General features: G+C 44.7%; 1 protein-coding gene across 5 annotated transcripts in view; it reads left to right on the top strand.

Annotated features, from left to right (window-relative positions):
- SIPA1L2 (signal induced proliferation associated 1 like 2) overlaps positions 1-27,634 on the top strand; it is a 109,572-nt gene that overhangs the window by 29,257 nt on the left and 52,681 nt on the right. For all 5 annotated transcript variants that reach the window (XM_032609202.1, XM_032609205.1, XM_032609201.1 and 2 more), the window contains exons 4-8: positions 1,441-1,615; positions 5,949-6,052; positions 14,686-14,843; positions 20,497-21,073; positions 24,994-25,268. In XM_032609202.1, the coding sequence (XP_032465093.1) occupies positions 1,441-1,615; positions 5,949-6,052; positions 14,686-14,843; positions 20,497-21,073; positions 24,994-25,268 (1,289 nt within the window). The remainder of the gene's footprint in view (positions 1-1,440; positions 1,616-5,948; positions 6,053-14,685; positions 14,844-20,496; positions 21,074-24,993; positions 25,269-27,634) is intronic.

Below are 27,634 nucleotides of genomic sequence, written 5' to 3'. Positions count from 1 at the left end.
ATGCCCCAAACAGACGGATCCCTACCTTGCTTGGATTGTACGTTGTCACTGGTCACCCGAATGAGACTGCTGTGATCACTTTGCCACTCAAGGGAAATGAGTACCATTTTACCTTATTTTGCTGATCTAGTCAGCTATGAGTTTTGATTAAAGGCTCTGTTTTACAGCTGATAATAAAAGTGAACAGTGTTACGGATGGATGCCTTTAGGGAATCAGAGAGGGCTGATAATCCGCCAGCCTTTGGAGGCTCAGATTGCTGCTAGTAAGATGAAGTGCCCTGATTTCCTGAGTGACAAGTAGTTCCTCTTTAGGGAAAATACGAAAGCTGTAAAGGTGGATCCAGTTTCTCCCTGGCCTTGGGAGAAAGCAGTGCGGTAGCTTCCAGCACAATACGGGATAGACAGGGAGATAGAGCTACAGCAGGAAATCTTCAATTCCTATTAAAATTCTTTATGGCCTATTGTATATCTAGCAGATGTTTTCAAGCCAGTCAAAAATGTAGAAAGGACTGTAATTGTTGAGTCAGAGTTACTTTTGTGGAAACAAAACATTATTCTATCACTATACGTATATCGCAATTTCCTTACCAGACCTGAATTTGATTTGCTTTTTTTAATTACAGTCTTTCATATTTCCATGAATGTTCAAATAACGACAACAGAAAAGCATGAGGAACCAGAGAGGGAAAACTTTTTAAAGTGTGCGGCCTTTTTCTCTTTCTAACTTGGAAGATAATGCTTATGACTATATAGAGGGTATGAGATTAAATATTTCCACAGTTGTATTTTTAAATAAACGCTTGAACCTGGCTCTCCATTTTGGAACCCTGGCAGCTCCCACATGGGCAAGGCCATTCATCATATTTCTTAGGGTGTCTGACGTTTCTCCAGCTGTTATGTTCGGGTGTCTGGGTTTGTTATGTACTTGGAGTATTGTGTACAGTGACAGCTGCTTATTCTTCTGCTTCTTAGCTTATGGGAATTGTTCCTGACATGCTTTCCTGAGAACAGAATTCTCAGCTCCTTGTCATTTAAATTTTACGGGAAGTTAGCGCGTCTGATACTTTCTGTTTTCATTTTATTTTTATATTTTTTTAATTTAATTTTTATTTTTATATTTTTGTTGATGCGCGGGCCTCTCACTGTTGTGGCCTCTCCCGTTGCGGAGCACCGGCTCCGGACGCGCAGCCTCAGCGGCCATGGCTCACGGGCCCAGCCGCTCTGCGGCACGTGGGAACTTCCCGGACCGGGGCACGAACCCGCGTCCCCTGCATCGGCAGGCGGACTCTCAACCACTGCGCCACCAGGGAAGCCCCCATTTTATTTTTTAATCTGATTTTTATTTTATATTGGAATAGAGTTGATTTACAACGTTGCTTAGTTTCAGGCGTCCTTGTCTGATACTCTTTGCCGAGTAATTCCCTTTCTGCCCCATTTCAGCTGAGCTTTCAGCACAAGATCGGGATCCTGTATTGCAGAGCTGGCCAGAGCACCGAGGAGGAGATGTACAACAACGAGACGGCCGGACCAGCTTTTGAAGAATTCCTCGACCTGCTGGGCCAGAGGGTGCGGCTGAAAGGATTTAGTAAATACCGGGCTCAGCTGGACAATAAAAGTAAGCTTCAGACTTGCTTGTGTGTACACAGATTTAATGCTCCAAAAGTAGGCGCACCCCAGACATCTAAGCTAGCGATCCCGAGCCCTCCCCTTCTTGACCCCCTGCAGCAGCCGAGCTGGCTTATCTGGGATGGAGTGGAGATTTCCTCACATGAGCAGAGGGGGCACATTTCTCAAGAGCTCTGTGTCTCTCATAAGCTCAAAGGGTCAATTCTTGTTCCCACGTAACAAGAGCAGAGATCCCCCGGTGTTTGGTGAATAATCTTTTAATATGTTCTTCTTTCTTTTCACCTCACCTGTCCGTTACACCCTGTCCCACTGCAGCAAGGATGAGCCCCGCATTCATTTCTGAAAGTCTAAACATCACCACGTCCACTCAGGCCGTGCTCACGGCCTTATCTCTGCTTGTTTCCGTTTTCACGATGTTACCTGGGGAGCTGAAGCAGTGATGAAAAAGCTGACGCATCCTGCTTTCCAAGAACCTTAGTCAGGTCCCCTCCTATGATGTGTGAATTTGTCTTGTCTCTCCATTTAGGTAACCGTGTTCCTTATGGCCCTCATAAATTCGAAGCGTTTCACCTTCGTATTTGTGTTGTCATTTAGTTGCTCTCAGCACACCTGGTAAAAATACCAGGCAGGGTAATTTTGTGAATCTGGGGAAATTCTGCTTATCGTCAAACAATTGAGCGCTTGCTCTTTTAATGAAGGATGAGCAGATAGATTCTGAACTTGGAGGTCTGGGGGGGCATCTAGCCCTAGAGGAGGGGCCGGTGGGAACTCTTCCCTGGGGGAGGGTCAACGTGTGGCCGAGCCAGGGTTGGCATGGAAGCCACCTGAGCCCCTGCGGCCCCTGGCCCGCTCACCTTGCGACCATCAGAGATACTTGCCTAGATCGCCGGTGGTGCCACTCTTGGTGCGCGTGGCCTGTCATCAGTTCTGGGGTTTTGATCTGTTTTTGAAAGTTACACTTAGAGGATAGATCGCAAGACCTGGACACGGTGTTGGCTCACATGCGGGCCCTGTGTGTCCTCCACACACGCCAAGGTTGGAGTTTGACTATTAGGCTGAATGTGTATAGCTCATGCCTCAGAAATACTAAGGTTAGAAAGTAATTTGTGACAGCCATTGCAAGCCATCGCAAGTATCCACATCTTTTAAGAAGGATCAGTGAGACCTTTTCTGATTTTCTCCTCTGTTTCCTGTGCAAACTCCCCTTACCCACAGTCACATACCCCCTAGAGGTGCTGGCGTGCCAGCCTTAGGGACGTCCTTCCAGGAGAACCACTGCCAACGTGGACTCATTGCTATGCATGCCTGCCGTCCCTCTGCTGTGGGGTGGATTGGGGAAGCATTTTAAGAGCTTCTGAGCTGTACATTCTAGAAAACTACAACAGAGGTAATGCAGATATTTTCCTATGTATAGAATTGACATCAGCTTGGAGTTTTCATGGCTTAAGAGATGTCTTTAATACATTACAGAGGTAGTGCTAAGTACTTTGGTACAAGGAAATGATAACTTCAGAACAAGATTTTGATATGTTGATTCTAATAATCAGCGAGTCTTCTATTTTTATGAGCAGGACCTTCTATGAGATGCAAAGAAATCATGGCATGCCTTTAGAGAGGAGGTCCCTAAGAATTATGTTTCATGGAGTGGTCAAATAAAAAGTATGTCTTTCATGAAGTGGGCAAAAAAAAAATATCTTCCTTCTTAAATACAGGAGAGTTGTGTTGCAGTTTTCATTCCGCCTGCGCACAGGACCTTGGGCAAATCTGGGCCTCATTTTCTTCACAAAGAAAAGTCAGAGTTTCAGGCTAGAGTATCTGAGATGTCCCTTCCAGCTTTAAAATGGGTTGTTCCTCTCTTAAGTACAGAATGAAATGGGGTAGGAACAGAGGCGCTGTGAGCCGCTAAGGTGCTCTGCTATCCAATAGAATATAGACCCCCAGGCCGTGGCCGGCCTTTCTTTGGTTGGCTGCAGAGAATGATAAAACCGGAGACTGCCGTGATGGCCCTTATCTCTCTCTCTCTTTTTTTAAAAATAAATTTATTTATTTATTTTTGGCTGCGTTGGGTCTTCGTTGCTGCGTGCGGGCTTTCTCTAGTTGCGGTGAGCAGGGGCTACTCTTTGGTACAGTGTGCGGGCTTCTCGCTGCGGTGGCTTCTCTTGTTGCAGAGCACAGGCTCTAGGTGCGCGAGCTTCAGTAGTTGTGGCATGCGGGCTCAGTAGTTGCGGCTCACGGGCTCTAGAGCGCAGGCTCAGTAGTTGTGGCGCACGGGCTTAGTTGCTCCACGGCATGTGGGAACTTCTCGGACCAGGGCTCGAACCCCTTGTCCCCTGCATTGGCAGGCGGATTCTTAACCACTGCGCCACCAGGAAAGCCCCCCTGTATCTCCTTTTGAACAGAAATATTTGCAGCAAACCCTTGAACAAGCTTGAGCTGACCTTTTGCATTACCCTTCTGATGTTTAAAAGAAAAACTTCGAAAATATTGAATACTTAATTTTAGAAATTCGTCCTTTAGCACTACTTGAGATAGACAAATTATGACCACGTTTTTGAGAGTGTTTCTCCCCCTTCCCCCTAAAAGTGCATTTTTCTTTTTTCATTATGATTTCCTGAATCTGAAGCCCATTGACCAGACTGTGAAATATCTGTCAGCATTTCTCATACTGAATTTTAAGCATCGTAGTAACAGTGTTGTGAGGGGAGTCATTGAACCTGCAGGGTTAGTTCATCCTCTGACCTTCAGTGTTACTTCTTCGTGGGAGGAACAGTCGTCATTCCATCATGACCGGCCTGCTCACTTCCAAAGCCACGTTTCATCCTTAAGATCCTGAGACAAGACAGTTGAAATGGAAGATTACTCTCTAAGAAGTCCTAAGAAAAATAACAAATATGCATTTAATGAACAGCTAAAAGAGAAAATGGGGGCTGGATAATATAGAGCTTATTAGATGAATATCCTCTCTGACCGTCTGCAAGTTAATTTATCAGTATCCATAGATTAACATTCTACATACTCCCCTTAGGCGTGAAATTTCCTTCTGTGAATACCTCTCAGCACAAAACTGCACGCAACACTTTTTTCTAGAGGATTTTCAGGACTATTTCTGAGTTGGATATAAATGTTGGAAATAAGAATATGTTGCATGATTTAGAAAGAAGATAATAAATGCCCATGAAGGTTAAGTGTTTTAATGTTCTTAAAGTAAAAATTTTAATTTTCAGATTAAGAAAAGGTTAGCCCAAGATCACTACTTAGAGTTTCCCCAACAAACACAATGGAATAAACTTTGTTTTCAATAATATCGAACAGTATTGTTTATTGTTGTTTAAAAGGTAGACGATAAACCTGTATATAGATCAAGGATTGAGAAGGGCAGTCTTGAGTTCTGTTTACATCTTAATTTCTATTTATCTTTTTGTCTTTATCCATATGCAAAGTGGTTCAAACCTCCGTCCTAAAATTATTATTTAAACGTTTTATAGTCACTGTTGGCTTGGGTGTCTGAAACTCTCAGTGAGGTAGTCTGTTGATAATACAGATGGGTTTCGAATTTGCACAGAATCATTCTGCTTTTCAAAAGATGAATAGCTGTATGATTAACAGGGATTCAGATGTCATAGTTTTTTTAACATGTATCAGTGCATAATATGCAGTAAGAGATCACATTCATCCTCCCTGGTCTTAATCATATGACTGCATCATCGCATTGCCTGTCAGAAAGAGAAGAAAATTACTTCCATCATTCAGGGAAGAAATCCTTAACGTCTTTCATTCCCATTTCCATATGAAGTCAATCCTGTTGCATTTTTCTGGGTTCTGGAGGGTCAAGTGCCCAAGAATAGCTGACAATTAACCGTAGACACACGCACACGCACGTGCACGCACACACGATGGGGCAAGGATAACTTCTGGTTAGCTCAGCCCCGTCTAATAATTGCACCCAGACCGGCGCCAGGCCACACCTCCTCCTGTGCTCACCTGTACTTCTTGTGGCAGCAGCATCTCGCCCATGTGGGTCATCTAAGTTAGCACTGCGAAGGCAAGAGTGTAGAAGAAAAGAGAGGGGAAACCACGCACGCGTTCAGTAGAAAGCGCCTGGGTGAGAGCAGACGGCAAAACTCAGGCCTCAGGCGTGGGCTGGGAAGTGGGAGAAACAGGGCCTAGTGAGAGAGCGGGGCCACCCCCAAGACACTGGTCCTTTAACGTTGGGAGGTCTGTTCTTTTCGGTTGAATTGCCTTTTGTAATAATGACCTTCTAAGTGTTGAATTGCCAATCTGCAGTGGCCTAACTTGTTCTTGCAATTAATCTTTGTTTTCAGCTGATTCTACAGGAACGCATTCCCTGTACACGACGTACAAAGACTACGAGCTTATGTTCCATGTGTGCACCATGCTCCCACACACGCCCAACAACAGGCAGCAGGTACGGCCTCCTCCCACCCCCCACCCCCACAACAGGTGCCACCTCCGAGGGCAGCCCTTCCGTGCTATCAGTGTATTTCGAATTTGCAAAGAATCAGTAGGTTTTTCTCTTCGAATGGCATTCATAGTCTTTGACCCTTTTATCATCTGGAAGTGTTTGGGCTTTAAAGGGATTATTATGGCACAAGTGTTATTTCACTCTTTTCTTACAGAACTTAGAAACTCTTCCACACTCACCTGGATTGCTTGCCAGGCAAAATCTTAATGGGAAGCAGTGTCAACTGTATTAATTACAGAAGAGGTCAACTAATGTAACCTGACCTTCCGTTTCTGCGTGTGGGTAGATAACTTCTAGAAAATATTGTTAAGAAAGAATCTTGTAACTCACTCGAGGCGTTCTTTAATTTTAGGGGTTTGATTACATTTGGGGTGAGTGCAGAGTTAAAGCAAGGCTTGTTTCCGCGCTTAGAAAACTTAATTTTGCTGATGTCACGTAACCGCACTCCTTTGCGCTAAATTAAAGCACCAGGGACTACATAGTAGTTGCTCGATAAGCATTTGTCATGGGAATGAAACTTAATTGTTGCAGAGAACTTCGTCTTTCTTTTTTACGTTTTTTCTGAATGCTCATGAAATGCAATGAAGGTAGTCAAGGGGTGCATTTTTCCAACGAGGCCACTTGCCCTGTTCCCAGGTGGGAAGAGCCACCTTAGATCCCCCAGCCAAGAGGAAGAAGAGGCCCCTGACCCCCAGCCCGGCTTTGTCACATTTGGGGCTGTAGCTCCTCTGTTTATTCCTCTTCTCGTGGTAATTGCTAGATGGGTTTTTTCTACCTAATAGTTAACCTCAATCCCTTGTCCTTCCTGTATTTTCTACAGGGTTTTCTAGTAATCAGAGTTCTGCCCATTACCTTCAGAGGATCTGTCTTTTGATCACACGTCTGTATGTTTTTTATGACATGGAGTTACAATCCCTTGGTCACACGTATGAATTTTACACATGTTGTAAACTAAAGGGTTTCTAGCTCTTCAAACGTTTATTTGGAACAATGCCATATAGGCTCACTCAGTTTTAAGATGCTCAATTTTAGACCATGCAGTTACTTTTGCGATCATCCAGTAATTAAACTCTGGGTGAGTTGTTGCTGAGAAACCTGATAGGGCTGACTCAGGCCCAGAGACTCTGTCAGTAGGTTAGTGGAAATAGAACCAGTGCCTTTGGACCCCTCTCATGGAGCATTCAACCCACAAGGCCCTGCCAGCTCCCCAGTTACCTGAGTCACTGGACTCCGAATCCACTCCGTTGTTTCTCAGAGGGCAACCTCTGAAATTTCGAAGTCCCTTGACTTTGCTGTTACCAGAACTCAAAGCTGGCTTCCCCCGTCCCCTTTTTATTGAACAGTAATTAAACGTGTAGTTTTATGAGTTGTTTGTACCAGAGTTTCTTTCACTGAAACTCTCCCCGAAAAGTCCTGCACATAAAAACGTGGATGGAAGGATGGGGGTGGGGAGTGAGGTACGTGGGTGTTTTCAACTTCCCAAATGGGAGATTAAAAAAACAAAAATCCCTGTACATTGAGATTGTATATTACAAACTCCGTAGCCTAAAGACTTGTTGGTTCCATTTTTGTTTTCCTTTTTTATCTTGAGTGAGAATCCGTGGCATTGAATGTTATGCCGATGCATTAGAGGTAGAAAACTGCTTGTTTTGCTTTTTTAATTGCTCTTGCTATGTGTAGAATAGACATGATCTTATATGTGTTTCATTGGGAAATCGGCATACTCAACGTAGGATGTAGGCGAGTAATCACAGTGTAACAGGGATGAGTGTAGGATGGGGGATAAGGGTCACTGGACTTGTATTCTGAACTTCTTGTAGTCAGTCATTTGCCTTGTGGCCTTGGAAAAGATTCTTAGTCTCTCAAGAAATTTGACAATTATATAATGAGGATGTGGTCTAGGTGGCCAACAGTGGGTGCTTGGAGCCCTGTACTGAGAAGAAAGAGCTCTACACCGAGGCTCAGGCGGGAAGAATGCTGTATTTTTGAGATACCTTCCGAGGGTTTGGAAGCAGGGAGGAGTGGCACACCTGAGCATATTTGGACAAGATGATGCATAGCATCTCCCTCTTAGTGTTGGAATTCTGTGATTCTAGGGCCTTCTTTGAGGCTTCCTCCTTCTAGGTTGGCAAAAAGCTTCAGCAGAAAAATGTAGTTCTTAAGAGCAAGAATTCTAGAACCTTCCTGGATATGAATCCCAGCTACTTAGCTTTGTGACCTTGGGCACAATTGTCTGTGCTTTATTTTCCTTTATCCCTGAAGGTAGAGACTGTTGACCTCTTTCTTCACGGAGTGTTGTATGCACACAGAACCACTGCCCAGAACGTGGAGAGCAGTCAGTTAACGTTTGTTGAATGAATGAATGAACCTTTCTTAGATGGTAGTTAGAATTAGGTGAGTTAATATGTATAAAGCACTCAAAATAGTGCTGGCACAGAGTGTGCTCAATAAGTTTTAGGTGTTATTATAATTTATAACTTACGAGATAGAGAGGACAAGTATTTTAGATGACTTAATTTGCATTTTATCTTCCTGTTCCCAGTGCTGAAGACCTATCATGAAAAGCTAAGGCCTGAATAGTTAAGAAAGGGAGGGACTAATTTATCAATAATTTCAGAAAATCATTTTTACTTTGACATTTAATACTTTGCTAATCACAACCAGAATATTCTGGTCATAGATCAGTGATGGCACCGTGCAGTCTTGGAACACGGACTTTCCAAATCTGTTGCGGGTGGTGCTACTTTGCCGTCTCTCGCACCCACCCCACCCGTGCCCACAGATGATGGTAATACCAAGGGCATAAGTGTCTGAAGTGACCATCCGGGTTCATGACTGCAGTTTGAGGCCACACAGCTTAGCAAAGTTAACTGGTCTGTACGTGAATTGGGCCTCTGACTTCGGCCTTATTAGCCCCGTGGTATTTGTGACTATTTCACTGTTCTAGATGCAGCCACATCAGATACAGTTTCTTGTGTTTGCTCTTGTAATAAATCAAGCTGAAAGCTGATTCCAAGATGTATTAAAAGTCTTCAGAGAGTCCATGACAGTTGCAAGAGAGTTCAGTCTTTGGAATGTCTGGACTCTTAACAAAGAAAACGTAGCCAGATAAGAAGCCCGTTCTTGGCGTGTTTTCCCTTTTCAGTCAAATCCCCCAGGTCTCTCTCTGGGTCTGCTTGGCAGTCAGTCAGTCCACTTTTCCCAGGGCTGTCTCCCCTGGCTGCTTCCCTCCTGCTTGTCCTATAGACAGATCGTAGTTAAGCCATCATGGGATGTTATCAGTGGGACTTCACTTTGGCAGAGACAAACTAAGTATATAAACAGATGAAGGTAGCATGGTTCCTGGCACACAGTAAACTTTTGTGTGTGTGTGTGAATGCATGTGTAATGTTAGAGCTGCCCTGCTTGGAAGGGGTTTCCGAGCTCCATGGAGGTCCCTAAGGAAAAAGACAAAACCCCTGGGTTTCTGAGATTCCATCTGAAGAATCCTGGTCTTAGCCTAGGGATGGGCTTGATATCTACAGAGGAAATAGGGACAGAGCTTGTTAGGCTAGGCTGGAACCCCTTCTCCATATAATTTAGACAGATGGTCAGCCCCTGCCTTAAAAGGTTTGTGTACATACTTCTGTAAGTCCCTAATTGGTACAGCCGAGGAGCCATTTAAATATTGGAGGAATCTATCTCATTAAGTGCTCTCTCTACAGCCAGGTCCTGACTGCTCTTGGGTTCACCTATAAATAGTAATCTGGAATATTTTGGAAGCATCAAAGCCATATCCAGCTTTTCATGATTAGCTTTATTCCCAGGCCAGAAAGAAGAATGTATACTTATACCAGATAATAAGAATTATTGCTTTGCAGAAGGGCTGGTATTGCCCAGTTTCAGAAGAGAAACATTTGTATCGTCATAATCTTTTCTTATCTTCACTTTGTTATTAAATCATTGACAATCCGCATTCTTGGTTTATTTCTGTTCCTCCGTTTCCAAAATATTCAGTCTTGCTTAGCTGGTTTGTGCCTTTACTCTTGCCATTGGTAAAATGTTTTATATAGTATTTTTATATTGGTTATATAGAATGGTAAATCAGCAATGCATCCTTGAAACGGTAATTAAATTTGAACTCTTCTTACTGATCTGAGATCACAGTGGTTAATTAGAGGTCACTTTTTTGTGGAAGCAAAGGAGGCAAGATCTTTTGTATTTATGTGGTAATGTGTGTAGGTTTTCCGCCTCTTTCTTGCTGGTCAGACTACTATTCTATGTTCACTTTTTCTGCGTCTTTATACAGGAAACTTTATAGATGCCTCTTAAAAATGAGAGCAAAATTCTGGCCACTGGTACATGCTCTTTTGAGTACAGAGAATATGAGGGGGCTGTGTTGTGTGCATGCATGTGTGTTTGTGTATGTTCTGTGTGCAAGTGTGCATAGTTAGGACGGTCTCTGAAGGAGGAGAAGCTAGCACACCGTGTAAAGGGGAGACACTTTCTAAGCAAGGGTTGGCAAACGCAAGGTGCCTGCTGCAGAGACAGGTGGGCGTGTTGCAGGGATAGGGTGGCTGTCCAGAAGGGGAGGGGGGTGACGGGGTCAGAATCCGGGAAGGATCAGGACAGACCAGTCTTTGTCAGCCCTGCTCCTACTGCTGGGGCTTTCCGACCGTACCCCCAAGGACTGAGATCCAGAATTGATGATAGTTTTTTCAAAACGGGATACATTTGATTTTGTTCCTCACTTCTGGACTCATCTCTTTGAATTTCAGAACTCGTAATCATTAAACGATGCGGTTTTCTCTTTGAAATCTTGCTCATTTTCACATGTTTGCTTCTCAAGACAAGAAACTCTGTCTGGAGATCCGCCTTCTCCAGTTTCAAATTAAGCTTTCTCATCGCTGACCCTGAGAGACGACTTCTGAACGACATCCCAGCCGCGTCACATCTCCTTGTTACGGTGCAGCCTCTTTCCCCCTCTCCTCCAGAATTAGGTGCAACATGCTTTTTTTTTTTTTTTTTTAACTTCCCAGGTTTTTTAAAAAAAGAATTTAACGAAGACTTTAACCTATTTGCATATGCAGCTGCCTGGAGGTTGGTTGTTTCCACTTGCTTTCAGTTCTTGCGTGAAGTTAAAACTGGACCTGTGAAACCCTGAAGTGTGTTTAAGGAATTGAAGATAAACCCACAGCTTGCTATTTCTGTAGCATCTGTACGTTTTTTGTCAGGGAATTGGGTGAAGAATCACAGTTTCACTTTCCTTGTCATACCAAGAGCTTATTCCTGGCTCACAGCTTGAATCAAGTGTCGGGAAGTTAGCAGAATTGACTCTGTAAATCTAATACAATATTTATTAACTCACTCTCGCGGTTGAAGACTCTTGAGTTGGCCCTCTTGGCACTGAAGAAGTGTTACGAGCTTCTCACGTCTGGAAAGGCCTGGAAGACGTCGTTCCTCAATCCCCGAAATAGCACCGGCAGCGTCTTGGTGACCAGGAACTTGCCTTACTGTCTTGCTGGGCCGACCTGGTTTATGGGCTGCCGTGCCCTTTCCCCTTCCATTTCCGGAGTCGACTTCTACAGAATTTCATTGACGAGTTAGAACAAGACATAACTAACTGCTGAAGAGAACCCTAACCTTTATATAAGAAGCCCAAGAATTACTTAGGTTGTTTACTGTCTGACAATGAATGTTTCCGTGAACCTGCCAGATGCTGTATTTCTTTAGTCTCTGAAAAGATTCAGATATCCTATTGATGGCCCAGGTGTTCATTTTTCTTTGTTTATTCTCTACAGAGAGCTTGCGATTTTATTTTCCTCTTTTTTTTTTTTTTTTTTTTTTTTTTTGTGGTACGCGGGCCTCTAACCGTTGCGGCCTCTTCCGCTGCGGAGCACAGGCTCCGGACGCACAGGCTCAGCGGCCATGGCTCACGGGCCAAGCCGCTCCGCGGCACGTGGGATCTTCCCGGACCGGGGCACGAACCCGTGTCCCCCGCACCGGCAGGCGGACTCTCAACCACGCGCCACCAGGAAGCCCTATTTTCCTCTGCTTAATGAATCTCCTTGTTCCCCGCCCTCCCCCGCACTTTTTCTACAAAGTGCATTTTGTGACCATGGTTAAATTAACTAGAATTTTAAAACTATTTCTAGCCCATTTTACAAAGCAAAAGAATGTGCTTAGAAAGGGGCAAAGGTGGGTTGGCACGTCGTCGAGGTAACTAGCCTGAAAGTTTCCTTTCACTTGCGCTTTAAATGTCCCCGTGGTGAAGTGTAGAACTGGACCCATGGTCTTCCTTCAGGAGCAAGAGAAATGGGTAGGAGTAGCTGTCCGCGTTTCACTGACTAATGAGGCTGGGCTGCCCTCTGAGGTTGTTAACCCAGGAGGGTGGCCAGCGGACGCCCCAGTCACTGAGGAAGGAGGGGCCTAGAATTCCATACGTGGCCTTGGCCCCGCAAGCTCCATCTATCTTCTCTGTCAGTCTGAGAATTCCCCGTGTTTCAAGGAGTTCGAGAGTTCCCACGTTTCAAGGATACAGAGGAAAGTACAGTGTAGGCCACTGTGTTCGTACTCAGCAGATACATTGAACACACTGTTAGGTAGTTCAGCTTTTCTTTCCATTTTTCATTTGTTCCTGAATTTTGTTGTCCTGTACAGTACATAGTGAGTCATGTATTTCAGTTATTGCGGAAACGAGGGAAGAATACATCTTAGCCTCGTACAGTTTTCAGCTTGTCATGATGCTTGTTTTATTTTTTTTATTTATGTTTTCTGACCGTGCTGTGCGGCTTGCCGATCTTAGTTCCCCGACCAGGGATCAAACCCCGCCCCCCACCCCGTAGTGGAAGCGAGGAGTCGTAACCACTGGACCGCCGGGGAAGTCCCGTGATGCTTGTTTTAGATACGCGTGCTTGCCTTGTTTTCTTTTCTTTCATGAAACGTTTACTGTGGTTAACATCTGTGTCCACTCTAGGATGGGTAAATAGTAGCACAGTGAATATATGACTAGTTTGCTACTGATTTTTTTACGTGCATCTTAAAATGTCACCTTTTACTTAAATATCTAGCGAACATTTTTAAGACGACAGCTGGCTCATTAATGGATATTAGTATAGCTTTCAAAACTTCACTCAGGCAGTAAAACGACTTTTGTGTGTTTATAACTTTAACCATCGGGATTTAAATAGCAGTTTTCCACCATATGAGTCAGCGACTTAACTGGCCCATAGTAGGGAACTCTGGAAGAAAGGACATTTCGTTCCCACTTTTCCAGGCCTTTTATCGTGCTAGATCACAAGTCAGGGGCCTGACAATGAAATCCTTTTTGTATCTGGGTTTAAAAGGTTTTTAAAAGTTGAAATTAATGCTCTTTACAGTGAAGTATGTTCCGTAAGTGCCAAATAAATTTAAGCACGAGCTTGTTGCCTCTGTTATTGCTCGTAAAGAGAGATTTACTACCCGAGATTACCCCGTTCCTGCAGTGACATCACCAACTCATGTAAGGATTACTGTCTCTGTGAAAACTGAGGGTCCCAGACTCTGGGAGCACAGATCCTGATGGCTTTAGGTGCGTAAGCTTACGGAGTGTATGGATTTGTTGGTGTGTATTCAGAGTTGGTCACAATCTTCTTGCGCGGTGTTACGTGGCTGTGATTGTGTGTTTGTAACGCTTGTTATTTCACTTAGCCAGTGTGTGTGTGGGTGTCTGCTGTGTCCTGGGCAGCCCATTAGAAACTGGGAAACCAAAAGTCAACGAGATACAGCTCCTGCCCTCGTCATGATTATGACCTGACGCAGGAGAAGTAAACCAAGACTTAGAACAGGACACGACAGCTAATGTGGTCGCCATGGGCCTGGGGTATGGGTGCAGGGCCTGTGCAGTCCCTCCAAGGACGTTCTTTCCAGTGTGTTGGTAGCTCAGCAGAGACCTGAGTGGTCTAGGAGAGACCTGGGGTGAAGGGGGCATTCTCGGCAGAAGGAACATCGCAAGTAAAGGGGTTCAGGTGTTACTGACCTGGGGTTCCTTCTCTCCTGATGCATTTGTAATTTATTGGATTTTCCAACTGTTAATCTGGTGGAATTCTCTGTTCCTGAAATACATTGAAAAGGCTAGATTTCAGTTAATTAGCTTGAATATATCAGCCGCCAAAATAACAGTCTTCTGTATTTTTGCTGCAGAAATGCATGTGTCATGTAAGCCCCTGACACCCTCGTGCAGGACTTTCAGCCACCGTACCTTCCCCTGGACGCTCTGCCGTCTCCTCCTTTTAAGTCGAAGAGCTTAATCTACAAGATTCCTTAAAGCGATTTTAGCTCTAATGTGCTGTCATTTCAGGGCAAAAAGTGATAAAGATGAAAAGGAGAGAGAACACCAGTTGCCTTTCAAAGCAAAAGATGAACTTAAATATTGAGGCTTTTCTTTCCATAGGTCTTTGGACGCAGCCATGTCAAGGAGCCCTAGCTTCCGAAGGATGACTCTGCTTTTCTAAAAAACTCCTTGAAATTGAATGCTGAGTGAATTGTATACATTTACGTATCTTGTCTTTACAGAAAACCGTGTCTGTAACTCTGTGTGTTCACTTTCCTGACTGCAGCTCCTGAGGAAAAGGCACATAGGAAATGACATCGTGACCATTGTTTTCCAAGAGCCTGGAGCACTTCCTTTTACTCCAAAAAGCATCCGGTCCCACTTTCAACATGTCTTTGTCATAGTCAAAGTGCATAATCCGTGCACTGAAAATGTGTGTTACAGGTGAGTCCCTGGCGTTTCATGCTCCCAGGGTTGTTCCAACAGGACCTCATTCCCCAAAATGTCTTCCAATTAGTTTTCCAATCAGCATTTCTATGCCCATAATTATCCTTTTTTTTTTCTAGTTGTATTTCCCACAGTCTTCACTCAGGCACTTTCTTTCTTTCTTTCTTTTCTTTTCTTTCTTTTCTTTCATTTTATTTTTGGCTGCGTTGGGTCTTGGTTGCTGCGCACGGGCTTTCTCTAGTTGCGGCGAGCGGGGGCTACTCTTCGTTGCTGTGCGCGGGCTTCTCATTGCGGTGGCTTCTCTTGTTGTGGAGCATGGGCTCTCGGCACGCGGGCTTCAGTAGTTGTGGCACACGGGCCTCAGTAGTTGTGGCTCGCGGGCTCTAGAGCGCAGGCTCAGTAGTTGCGGCGCACGGGCTTAGTTGTTCTGCGGCATGTGGGATCTTCCCGGACCAGGGATCGAACCCGTATCCCCAGCAATGGCAGGCGGATTCTTAACCACTGCGCCACCAGAGAAGTCTTACACTCAGGTACTTTCTGTAAGAAATTATTGCCTTCTTCCCATTTTGAAACAGTGAAATTCCTAGCAGTTCACAGTCCTAGGTTTCGCCTTTCCTCAATGTTAAAGACTTCCTCCAGTCCCTGCCAGACCATCGCTTGATTGATAGCAGCCTCAGAAGTGGAGGATCTGGCCATTTCAGTGCTTCCCTGAAAGGAGCGCATTCTGGTGGTAAAATGTTTCTTCCCGTCTAAGAGCTTGGAAACACACACACACGGTGGTGTGGTTGGTGTGTCGAGATAGGGGTTTGACACTCGCTTTGGTGATTTCAAAAGGCCATCCAGGTGCCTCGGAATCCCGAGACTGACGAGGTCTGCCTTCCTGTACACCATGCTCTTCCTTAGGAAACAGCTGTCCCTGAAGGCTCCTGCCTTGTGGGGTGTCAGTAAAAGAGCCGGTCTCTGACCTGAGTGAGAATCCAGCTCTCCTGCCCCCTCATGGCGCTTTGTAACGAGTCAGCTTATGTTTTGGAGCCTTCATTTCCTTTTCTGAAAACTGGGGATAATAGTACCCACTTCAATGTGTAGTTATGAGGAATGAATGGCAGGAATTATGCAAAACACCTGTTAGAGTTCCTGGCGCTCATCTTAAAGCAGTGGTTACCGGTTGAGCAGCCTCCCGGACCTGGATGGGGCCCAGGCCTGGGTACGTGTGAGGGGGCAGAGGGGCCTGTGAACTGCAGCCGTGCCCTCCTAGGGGCAAGGAGACTGGCCTGTGTGCTTGGTGTCGCCAGCTTGCATCCCCACCCCACGCTCTCCCCATCGGCATGGTTTTCCCCCGTGGTGATGCTTGTGTGCACCTCAGTTCAAGACCCTGGCTGAATGCTCAGAACAACTTGTTATTGAAAAAAAAAAAAAAAGTGATATTTGAAAAAAAAGGACATCTAGTCTGTATAAACGATACGCTTAAAACCGGTGACGTTGGTGCAAACATGCTCAGTCGGCTTATTCTTCTGGGATCTCCCCTGATGAATGGTAATGACGCAGAGTAATCTTAAATGAGCCTTCCTAATGGATTGGAAACATAAGCCTCGGGCTTTACTGTATTTGGTGTTATTGTAGAGGCTGCTATTCTTAGGTCAAATCAAGTATTTTTAATTACTTTCTATCTTTAGTTTATGCTTCTATCATGAGGTGGTTGATTAGCACAAAGAATCTTAAGGATAAATAATACCTCTTTATTTTTATCTCTTTTAGGTTTTCTGTGTTTAATTAAATGACCGGGGAGGGATGCTTTTGATATAGATCTTACCTATCAACAAAGTGGCTGGCATTATGTTTCCTGTGGTAGAAACCAGCTTGTACAAATGGTTCAAAGATGGGGTCATTGCCTTTGCAGATACCACGTTGCCATCACTAAATTATCATTTACGAATGAGATTCAAATGTAAAGCAGTGGAGTGCCTCTAGGTTTTGGAAGTGCCTCATAAACATTCATAATGATCACACTTACCACCTCATGAGTGTCCTTCGAAGAATCAATTGTAATCTTCTGGAAAACTAGTCAAATCGATTCCATGACATTTTTATGAAGATGTGTTTACTCTGTCAGTGCCCAGGTTTTCCAGAAACACCTCATAGGTCTGTTTCCTATGATTTCCTCAAAACATACCAGATACAAAATAAATTCATTAAAATAATTTCCAAGGAAACGATAAAATATAGTCCAGGTCTGCTGTTTTCTAGGTTGCTCCATCTGAATCACGGGCGAGTTTTATAGAAGCCTGGGTTGGCCGCACACACTCCTGTGACCCCCGTGCATCGTTCGTCCCGTGAGCTTTGCACAGGCGCTGAGTGGCAGTGAGTTCTGGCGGATCACGACCTGTAGTACCACGTAGCTCAGAGGCGTGGTCCAGGCAGACTGCTGGGGCGAGATGCCCTCCTCTGATAAAAGCGTGCTGCTAACCAGGGCACGCGTCTGGAGTGTGAAAGAGCAGGCTCCCACCTTCCAGAGAAGTCCGAGGCGTGCCCCCTGGATACAGCAGGGCTCTCTCTCGGTGATGCTGGGGCCAGTTGAACCTAGAAAGAAATAATGGGGCAACATCCACAAAGCTCCATGTTATGTAATTTTAGTCTAAAATTATTAAAAAGCAAACTTAACTGATTACCTGTTTCTTTATGCGAGATTCTTTCACTTCAGTGGTTGTAGCCATTGTAGAGCTAACTCTGAGGGATTTATGTGTTTGTGTGCTTTTCAAGATAAACTCTTTGCAAAATGCATCCTTTAATAACTGAATGAGTAAACTTCTCGCTGTCTGGAGGCTTAGTAGCTAACTGTCACTTAAAAGGGAAGTAGTATCTATATAAAACGATGACTTCCATTTTAGAAAACTTACTATGTATCCCCTTCTTACAAGCATTAGATGACAATGTTAAATCGATGATGAAAACGATAATTATTTGTGGCAATTGTAGTGATGCTAGCAGTTGAGTTAATAATAGCTTAGCATGCATTACTTTGTTTAATCCTCATAGCGTGCTTTTGAGGATGGTACTGTTTTAACCCCCGTTTTACAGACGAGGCGCTGAGGGATTAAGTAACTCAGAGTCCCTCAGAAAGTGGTGGAGCTGGACTCCTACGAGGAGCACCGGATCCTGGAATCTGCTGTACCCCACGTTGCTTTCCTAAAACCCTTTAACTGGCACATGAAGGAAGGCTCTTCTTTGTACTGTTGCCCTCAGTGGAGGGGTCTTATGTCTAAACCATCAGTAAATGCTATCAAGTTATTTGGGTAAAATAAGAAATTCTAAAACATACTCTTGTTTCCACCCACTGGGAATTATCCCAGTGTGGCAAAAGAATATTCCATCTTAACTCTGCTTGAAAGCATTACGGACTATATAGGCTTTTGTAACCAGGGGTTTCTAATTGATCCCCATTCTCAGGCTGTCATGGTGATCATGGACTAGTAATAGTAGTAATAGTGATCATAGTAACAGCTGTGCCTGGATTCTGCTTCTTTTTTGGTACCACTTTGATCTGAGATACATAGGATAGTGGTTTATCTAGCCACACTGCACCATACACTGTAGTGGAGGTGTCCAGTTAGACATTTGGTTTAATAATTTGGGACAAGAAGAATCGCCCTGTTAACAGATGTCTTTCTCTGCCCACTCTGGAGCTCCACGGTGAGAGCCGTCTTGGAACACATTTAGATATAAAAAGTTCGCCCTGATGCTTCGGCTTAAGTGCATCCACAGAGAGTAGCTTGAGATCCACAGAGCTAAGTGCAAAAAGTAATCCTGTAAGGTGTTAAATGGGATTTGACCTCCTCAGCGTTCCATGGGTAAAATACTTCCAGGAACCTGTGCTCATCACTGGAAGAGAAAACCATGTTTAGGAGAGGTGATCACATGAGTTGATTATGGCCAGTGTCGGGAGGGCAGGGTCCAGTGCACTGAGAGGCCACTTGAGCTGGTTGATCGTTCTGGTGGGGAAGCAACAGGTGTGGCTACACTACCCACAGTCCAGACATGTAGCTTTGGGACAGCTCTCTACGAAATAACGCCTGAGGACAAGTTAATTCCTACTCAGTCTAGAAGGTTCTTCCTAAGGATGGTAGTGAGGGGAAGACGGGTCATATATGGTGTCAGCCCCTCGGCCATTTGAAACCTCCACGATGTTCCTAGGACCTTCCTTGAGGACATGAGTCAAGTCCCCCCACCTCCCTCTCTGGTTCAGTGCCTTTACTACCATGCATGTGAGTGAGTTTGGTCTTCTGTCCCAAAGGGAAGCAGTCCTTCCCTCCCCTTTCACGCCAGCTAAGGCCCCGCCCAGACCCTCTTCCATCGTATAGCTCTTTCCCCGGAAATGATGAACGCCGCTGAAGGGTGTGCAGGTTACAGCGAAGGGGAGAGATCCCTGGGGACTGTGACCTATTTGGAGTCTAACCAGCCACCTTCCAGAAAAGGAATTCACACCTAATGTTTTCATTCCTTAATCACCTCTTTCAGGATTTTCTACCATGAAGAAGATGAAACGTAGGTTGCTTCCTTTGTTTATCCCAACACAGAAAATACCAGCCTGGGCAGATGCGGGGTTGGTTCCCATTCTTGGTCTGCAGTAGCTGCTCAGTAACTGGGGCATGCTGTGGGGTTCATTCATTCATTCACTCCAGTCCTTCACCTGCTCATTCATTAATTCACTCTTATTTCAAAAAGGATTTGAGACAACGAAAGCTTCTGTCCGATACAGGGGAGAGCATTATTGGTTTTGCCATATTAAGATGGTTATTGCCGTCACTATACATTTGATCTTTTCAGTCTCTGGAATCTCTTAAAACTTTGCTCCTATAAAATCTTCATTTAGATTTTCAAAACGTGATCAAGTGAGCATTTCCTTAAAAAAAGTGACATTCAAAACTTTGGGCCCTGTAGGCATGATCATTGTGTCCAATAGCAGTGAGATCGCGAATAGCCGGCTGGGCTAACCGCACTGCTGTTGAAAGTGTGACTGCCTCTCAGTGGTGACCAGCCACAGAGCACCAGCCTGGCTACAGATCCCTCATCCCTACCTTAGTCAGCTTGCACAGCCGTGACCAGGACCACAGACCCGGTGGTTTAAACAACAGACACTTACTTCTCACAGTTCCGGAGGCTGGAAGTCCAAGATCAAGGGGTTGGCAGGTTTGGTTTTTCCTGAGGCCTCTCTCCTTGGCCTACAGATTAACTGCGGTGTCCTCACATGGTCTCTCCCCTGTGTGTGTGCATCCTTGGTATCTTCCTGTGTGTCCAGGTTTCCTTCTGTAAGGACACCTGTTAGACTGGATTAAGGCCCACCCTAATGGCCTCATTGTGACTTAATCATCTCTTTAAAGACCTGATCTCCAAACACAGCCACATTCCCAGTTACTGGGGTTTTGGACTTCAGCATACAAATTTTGGAGGGACACTACTCAGCCCCTAGCACCCCCTCAACTACGAAGTTTGAAAAGTTTTGCTAAAAACAAAGAAAAACTTGATACCCAGAAATGAGCATACCAAGAGGCTACAAAGTAGCTGGCTTCAGTCGGAAGTGTGGGTGTATGTCACATTTCTGAAGCTAACTATTACGGCCTCACAATTCATCTTGTTTCTTCTTTTCCTCCCTCAGTGTTGGAGTTTCTAGATCAAAAGATGTGCCACCATTTGGTCCACCAATTCCCAAAGGCGTAACTTTCCCAAAGTCAGCAGTATTCCGGGACTTCCTTTTAGCGAAAGTAATCAATGCAGAAAACGCAGCCCACAAATCAGAGAAGTTTCGAGCGATGGCCACTCGGACGAGGCAGGAGTACTTGAAGGACCTGGCGGAGAACTTCGTCACAACCGCCACCGTGGATACGTCTGCAAAATTCAGCTTCATTACCCTGGGTGCCAAGAAGAAGGAGAAAGTAAAGCCCAGGAAGGACGCCCACCTCTTCAGCGTCGGCGCGATCACGTGGCACGTTGTGGCGCGGGACTTCGGCCAGTCCTCGGACATTGAGTGTCTCCTTGGGATTTCCAACGAGTTCATAATGCTGATCGAGAAGGATTCCAAGAACGTGGTCTTTAACTGTTCCTGCAGGGATGTCATTGGGTGGACATCTGGGTTAGTGAGTATCAAAGTGTTTTACGAACGAGGAGAATGCATCCTTCTGTCCTCGGTGGACAACTGTGCCGAAGACGTCAGGGAAATTGTCCAGCGATTGGGGGTAAGTACAGGTTTCTGTTTATCCACCATCCTTAGCTCTGAAATCCCAGATTCGTAGTACCTTCTGCTGTGGAACTTCCTCCCCAATTACATCACCTAGGAAGTGAGTTACTATTTCTTAGGGGTAGAGTTTGATTTAATTTTTTTTTTAATTTTTAAATTTTTATTTTATATTGGAGTATAGTTGATTAACAGTGTTGTGTTATAGGGTTTGATTTTCAATGCTGTGTCCTTTAGCGCTGTTGCTGAATCCACGAATGGTGGCGAAACACCCATTACAAATTGATTGGAAAGGAAAAGTGAAGCCAACTTTCCAAAGGGAACATCGGGATATATTTTCATAGTGTTTCAAGGAAGGACAAGAATTTACTAGATATTATGTCTGTTTGTAGAGACTGGCACGACAGTACCTTCCCAGGGGGAAATTAATAGGCACAGAATCACCGTTGACCATACTGATGGTCAGAGTAAGCCCTCTTCGCTGTTTCACCTCTGCGTACTTACACAACAGGTATTTTTGTTTAGTCTGCCAGATTAAGTATGTTGTTAATCCCGCAGCCAGTCTCTTACAGAGGTTTTATAGAATTACCCGTTAAGTTAGAAAGACTTGAAGAAAAAAGTCATAAAAAAGATTGTTATTTTCAGTACAAAACCATGATGCCCATGGTATTTAACAGCTGTATTTCTACTTCATATTTTAACAAAGGAAGATACAGATTTTAGTTTGAGTATATACAATAGAATTTTAAGAATAAATGAAATATAAGAACAAAATGTGCTTTGACGAAAGAATTTTTCATGTGTGAATCTTCCCCCAAGGGGATGTATATTTCATTAATTAGAGAAGATCTAGTCAGTTATGGATCATGAGAAAAAGAGAAATGATACCCATTTCCTGCCCCCTTTCCTCCCACCAAATATAAACCTTTTATTAGTCCAGACCACGTAGATGAGACAATGCAATCATGTCAGTGTCTGCTGGCCTTGGAGAAATAATGTCATTATTTGCAGACGCTCTTTACAGGAAAGGGCCTCAGTGTGTTCAACAGTATTGAGGGCGTATGTGCGTAAGCTGAGATGTGATTCAGGGATGATTAAGTGTGTTATCAGTTTACGTACCTGGAGAATTGAGTTATCTTGTGAGTGTCAGGACACATTGTGCTTTTAGTAATACTGCGAATACTTCTTTTTAGGAGACCTACTGAGTCATCATAATTTGTGCTCCGGAAAATACAACATAAACACACCCCCTTCACCAACCACCAAAATGCACGTCCCGTAGGTTCAGACACGTTCACTGTTCTGTGGACCCCATTCTACCATTTTCCTAGAAAAATGACTATATTGCTAAGGTGACTGTCTGATAATCTGGAATATATTTGAGGAAGTATTTTCTGTATCTCGGATGACTTGTAGCAGGAGATGGTGGAAACAAACCAACGCAAAGACTGTCGGGGGGTTAGAGCAAAAGGCTGGTGCAGGACAGGAGCAACAGAAATGGAAAGGAAGAGGATGAAGCTGTCGTAGTGGAGAGATGGGGAAGGGGTGCTGCTGGGCAGATGGTGAGCTCTGCATTTTCTAGTGGTGGGAAGTGAAATCAAAGGTGTCTGCTGTGCAGGTAAAGACACAGGTGGGGAATAAGAGCTCCCACCTAGGGCTTCCCTGGTGGCGCAGTGGTTGAGGGGTCCGCCTGCCGACGCAGGGGACGCGGGTTCGTGCCCCGGTCCGAGAAGATCCCACATGCCATGCATGGCTGCTGAGCCTGCGCATCCGGAGCCTGTGCTCCGCAACGGGAGAGGCCACGACAGTGAGAGGCCCGCGTGCCGCAAAAAAAAAAAGAGCTCCCACCTAAAGGGACAGGTAGGGCCGGTCACTCTCAGCAGAGCCCAGGCTTGGTTGAATGCTCTCCTGTTGCCATCTGGAAATTCTCAATAATTTTTGACTAAAGGGCCTGCATTTCTGTTTTGCACCAGACTCCACAGGTTATGTAGCCAGTCGCGGGTACGTGGATAGGAGGCCACCGTGTGATCATTGAGGCCAAGTAATTATGTGAGGAACTCCAAATAAATGGAGAGCTTGATCCTTCAGCCTTTGCAAATGTTAAGAAGTAAGGAACAGAAGTGAGAAAGAAATCACAAAAAGTAGGGGACGTGGCAGGTGGTTGGAAGAAATAAGAGGAAGAGACAGAACAGGTAGGACTCGGAAAAACCTTTCACTCTTCAATCTGATATATGGATGTTAAATTTCAGCTGAAAATTGCATCCATATTGGAGAGAAGGCTGGGCACATGTCAGATGTAGTCTTTTGGTCAGAGAGCTTAGTTGAAACAAAGCTGAAAAAGAAGTGAAGGACACATTTATTCAGGTTGTATATATTACAAAAGTGCCTTTTCAGCAATTTGAAATTAGTTCAGTTCGTAACTTTGGAAACTTCAGTCTTTCAAAACTTCACCACTGAGACCAGCAATCCCTTTCCCCATTTTCCTAAGCCCCAAACTGTCATGTGTGCCTGATTAGCAGGGTGGGCGCCGTGGCGGTAATAACCACGGTAACGTCCGCCACACCGGTGATAACCATGAACCAGCCCCGGTCCCGCAGCTGTACTTAACAGTCATAGGTCTTATTAAATAGGAATCTGTGTATTCAGAGCGTGTTTCATGGGAATGAAGCATTTATTAAAACTGAAACTCTGTGCTTTGGGGGATACGGGTATGATACCTCCCAGCTTCCAGCTGCCCACAAGTAAGTGATGTCGTGGTCATCAAATGATATCCTCAATGAGCCCACGTTTTTCTTTCAGTGCATGTGGGCTATTCTCATTAAGCACTTTTGAGGGTGGCATTAACTAATTATTGGTGCTTTAGTTCACTGAGTGGGATGCTTATCTACAGATACCGAGGAGGCCAGCTGACTGGCCACATTTGATCTGAATGGTCCTTACCACCCAAGCAAGCAAGGGCAGACAAGGGCAGGCTGTCCCCAGGAGAGGGATCCTAGGGGCTAGAACAGGATGTCCGCAGGCCTGGTGCACAGAGAGCACTTAAGGTTTTCCTGACAGTCTGACTTCCTGCTGCTGCCCATCCTGTGGGCAGGGCGCTAACTGTTAGCTTGGAAGGGCTTTGGGCCATTTTTTTCTCCACTGTTTGTATATGGCACACTTTGCATATCCATTCAACCGTCCATGGACACTTGAGTTACTTCCACCTTTTGATATTGTAAATAACGCTGCTAAGAATGTGGGTGTACAAATACCTGGGTGTACCTCTTTGAGACCCTGCTTTAAATTCTGTTGGGTATATACCCAGAAGTAGAATTGCTGAGTCTCATGGTAATTCCATTTTAATTTTTTGAGGAACTGCCATGCTGCTTTCCATAGCTGCTGCACCATTGGGCCATTTTTTTAAGTTGAATAAAATTGTCTAATAGGGAATTCCCTGGCTCTCCAGTGGTTAGGACTCGGTGCTCTCCCTGGCAGGGGCCCGGGTTCCATCCCTGGTTGGGAAAGTAAGATTCCACAAGCCACACCATACGGCCAAAAAAAAAAAAAGTTGTCTAATAGGTTTTATTGCTTGATGTGTGAAAGGCTTCACATGTTTTCAGTTGCTTCAGTCCATCTGGAACAATGGAATTTATATGCTTAAGAGCCGAGTCAGGTGACGTAGAAAGGAGAGGGGGGAGTTATCAGAGCCCGTCTTAATCTCACAGGCTGTGTGTCAGTGGCTTCTAGGAAAAAGCAGGACACCTGTACCTGGTTTGCCTTTGAAGAATGAAACCTTCGTTTTACTTTTGTTATTTTCATGGCGCCTGATGCCAGGGGTAATTACGGTAAAGTCTGGATTGAACCGTGTCCTTGTCTTGTCATCTTGTCCCTGGGATGTGTGCCCCCCGCAGCGCCACCCCTCACGGTCCCCTTCCCCCTTAGATCGTGACCAGGGGCTGCGAGACTGTGGAAATGACCCTGAGGAGGAACGGGCTGGGCCAGCTGGGCTTCCACGTGAACTTCGAAGGAATCGTCGCAGACGTGGAACCGTTCGGTTTTGCGTGGAAGGCCGGCCTTCGTCAGGGGAGCCGCCTCGTGGAGATCTGCAAGGTGGCCGTGGCCACGCTGACGCACGAGCAGATGATCGACCTTCTCCGGACCTCGGTGACTGTGAAGGTGGTCATCATCCAGCCCCATGACGATGGCTCGCCTCGGAGGTAGGCTCTCATCCACGCTCGCTCCTTCTTGGCCTCTGTGGCAGGTGCTATCCTGCAAGGTCCTCAGAAAGTGTGGTCACGTGCACCTTCCACCTAAGTTGTCTGGATGTCAACCATTCGGGCAACTTCAAAGAGCTTTAAAAAAGTCATTATTATATAATAAGTGATAAGCTGTCATTTTCTAAGCATTTTGTCGGGACGTTGAAGTCATGGGTTAACAGGATATTTAAGAGATCTCATTGATTTAGGATATCAATGTGTGGAGGAATATTGGGACATCAGATACACTGTTTGGTGACCACTCCATTCTGGTTGAACTGGTCCAGGGCATCCTCAAAAGCTGTCATGGGACACCTAGGAAAAGAAGTGGCTGGACTTGGAAAGCTCAGAGCGGATGGGTGGGGGCTAGGGACAAGAATGGGATTAGAAAGTGATACCATTCCTGCTTCCTGCTCAATATCAAGGAAGCATTAGGCCAAGGGGGGAAAAAACTCTCACTAAGAATAAGCCACCCACCTGGCCTTGGCCCCTGTTGTGCAGCAGTGTCTATAGTGGTATCTGGAGCGCATTTTCTGTGCCTCTGTCTCAAATGCAGTTCCCTGCTGGCTGGCCAAGAGCCCTGGCTTTGGAGGGATGAAGCATGCTTGCAATCCAGACGTTAACTGTGTGATCTTGGGTGGGTCACATGCTCTCTCTAAGCGTCCCTTAGTATCTGTAAGATGGCATTATAATATTGCCTACCTCGTCCTCTGTGATGAAGATTAAATAAGGCGATAATGTGTAAGGCACTTAACACCTTCTGGCATGATCAACACCTTACTCATTTTAGTTAAAAGAAAAATAAACTAAAACTTTAGGATAGTCATTTGAATTTTTTCATGCTGTAAAAGAAATCCTTACTCAAAGATAGCAAGGTGACTGTGCCCACTTTCTGATCTGCTGTAGTAACTCAGGTCACTCTTTCTACCCTGTCCATCTCCTTTGCCCATCCTCCAAACCAGCACTGTCCAGTCGCACTTTCTCTGATGACATGTTCCATATCTGTACCATCCAAACAGTGGCCACTAGCCACATGGGTAGCACACACTTGAAATGTGACTAGTGTGACTGAGGAAAAGGAGTTTTCATTTTAACTAACGAATTAAGATTCAGTTAGCCACATCTGGCTCGTGGCTGCCATATTGGATAGAGGAGCTCTAAACCATGGTCTTTTTCAGAAAACAAACCAATGGTATACCACCTTCCTCTCTGGTTAATGTGCAAAATTTTGCAAAAGTGTGTTTCTATTGGTTATCTTACCATTTGCCTCTTGCTTGACTTTCTATGGTCTTGTTTCCTCTATCTGCCCAGTAAGTTTACAGAATAAAAGTTAACGAGCTGAAATTCTTCCTGAGTGTAGTAGACGCATGTCGCAGGAAATACCCAAGGAGTTTCTTGTTGCCTTGTAGGATTCTGTCCCATTAAATCTATTTGCTCCCCAATCCCATGAATCACTCATGGTGGTATGCGTACAAGAAAATCAGAGACAAAAATTTCTTTAAAAATGAGTCTTGGAAATAACAGAAAACAAATCCTTTAAACTTGGAAACTAAAATAATTTTGTGTTAGCCTTTTAAAATAAATTTTAAACCAGTTATTAGAAATTTTTCCATAAGATAAATTTCTTTCTTCATTGGCTAGAGTTATAGGTTTGTAAATTTTGTGGTGAGAATCAAGTCTTTTCATCTGTCTTAGAGGCTGATTACTTCTATAGAATTAGACAAAACTGTTACCATGTTCTCCCAAAATTAAAAACCAACATTTCTCTCCTATTTTTAGTTTTGGTCTACTGTTACTCAATAAGACATTTCTTTTAAGCTTTCAAGAGATCTGCTTAATAAAAATGTTAAAGTTATCGTTATATTTGATATTTAAAACATATGATTTAGAAAAATAGAATCTCCTAAGAAATACGGAATTGTTTTTCAGCTAAAGCAAATAAACAAATAAAAACTACCATTTAAAAGTCCCGGGCTTCCCTGGTGGCGCGGTGGTTGGGAGTCCGCCTGCCGATGCAGGGGATGCGGGTTCGTGCCCCGGTCCGGGAAGATCCCACATGCCGCGGAGCGGCTGGGCCCGTGAGCCATGGCCGCTGAGCCTGCGTGTCCGGAGCCTGTGCTCCGCAACGGGAGAGGCCACAGCAGTGAGAGGCCCGCGTACCACAAAAAAGAAAAAAGTCCCGCCTGTTATTTTTTTATCCAAGGGCATGCTGTCTGCTTTGGTCTGCACATAATTAATTCTTTCTTTGTTTTAAATGCAAATTCTCTTATTGAAGCTATTCAAGATATTTAGAGATTTTGCATTTGTCTCCTCAGAGTATCCTTAAT

This window comes from Phocoena sinus, chromosome 16 (genome assembly GCF_008692025.1).
Source record: "Phocoena sinus isolate mPhoSin1 chromosome 16, mPhoSin1.pri, whole genome shotgun sequence".
In the NCBI taxonomy this organism is placed as follows: domain Eukaryota; kingdom Metazoa; phylum Chordata; class Mammalia; order Artiodactyla; family Phocoenidae; genus Phocoena; species Phocoena sinus.
Note: the sequence above shows the minus strand (reverse complement) of the source record. Positions and strands in the feature narration are given on the sequence as shown.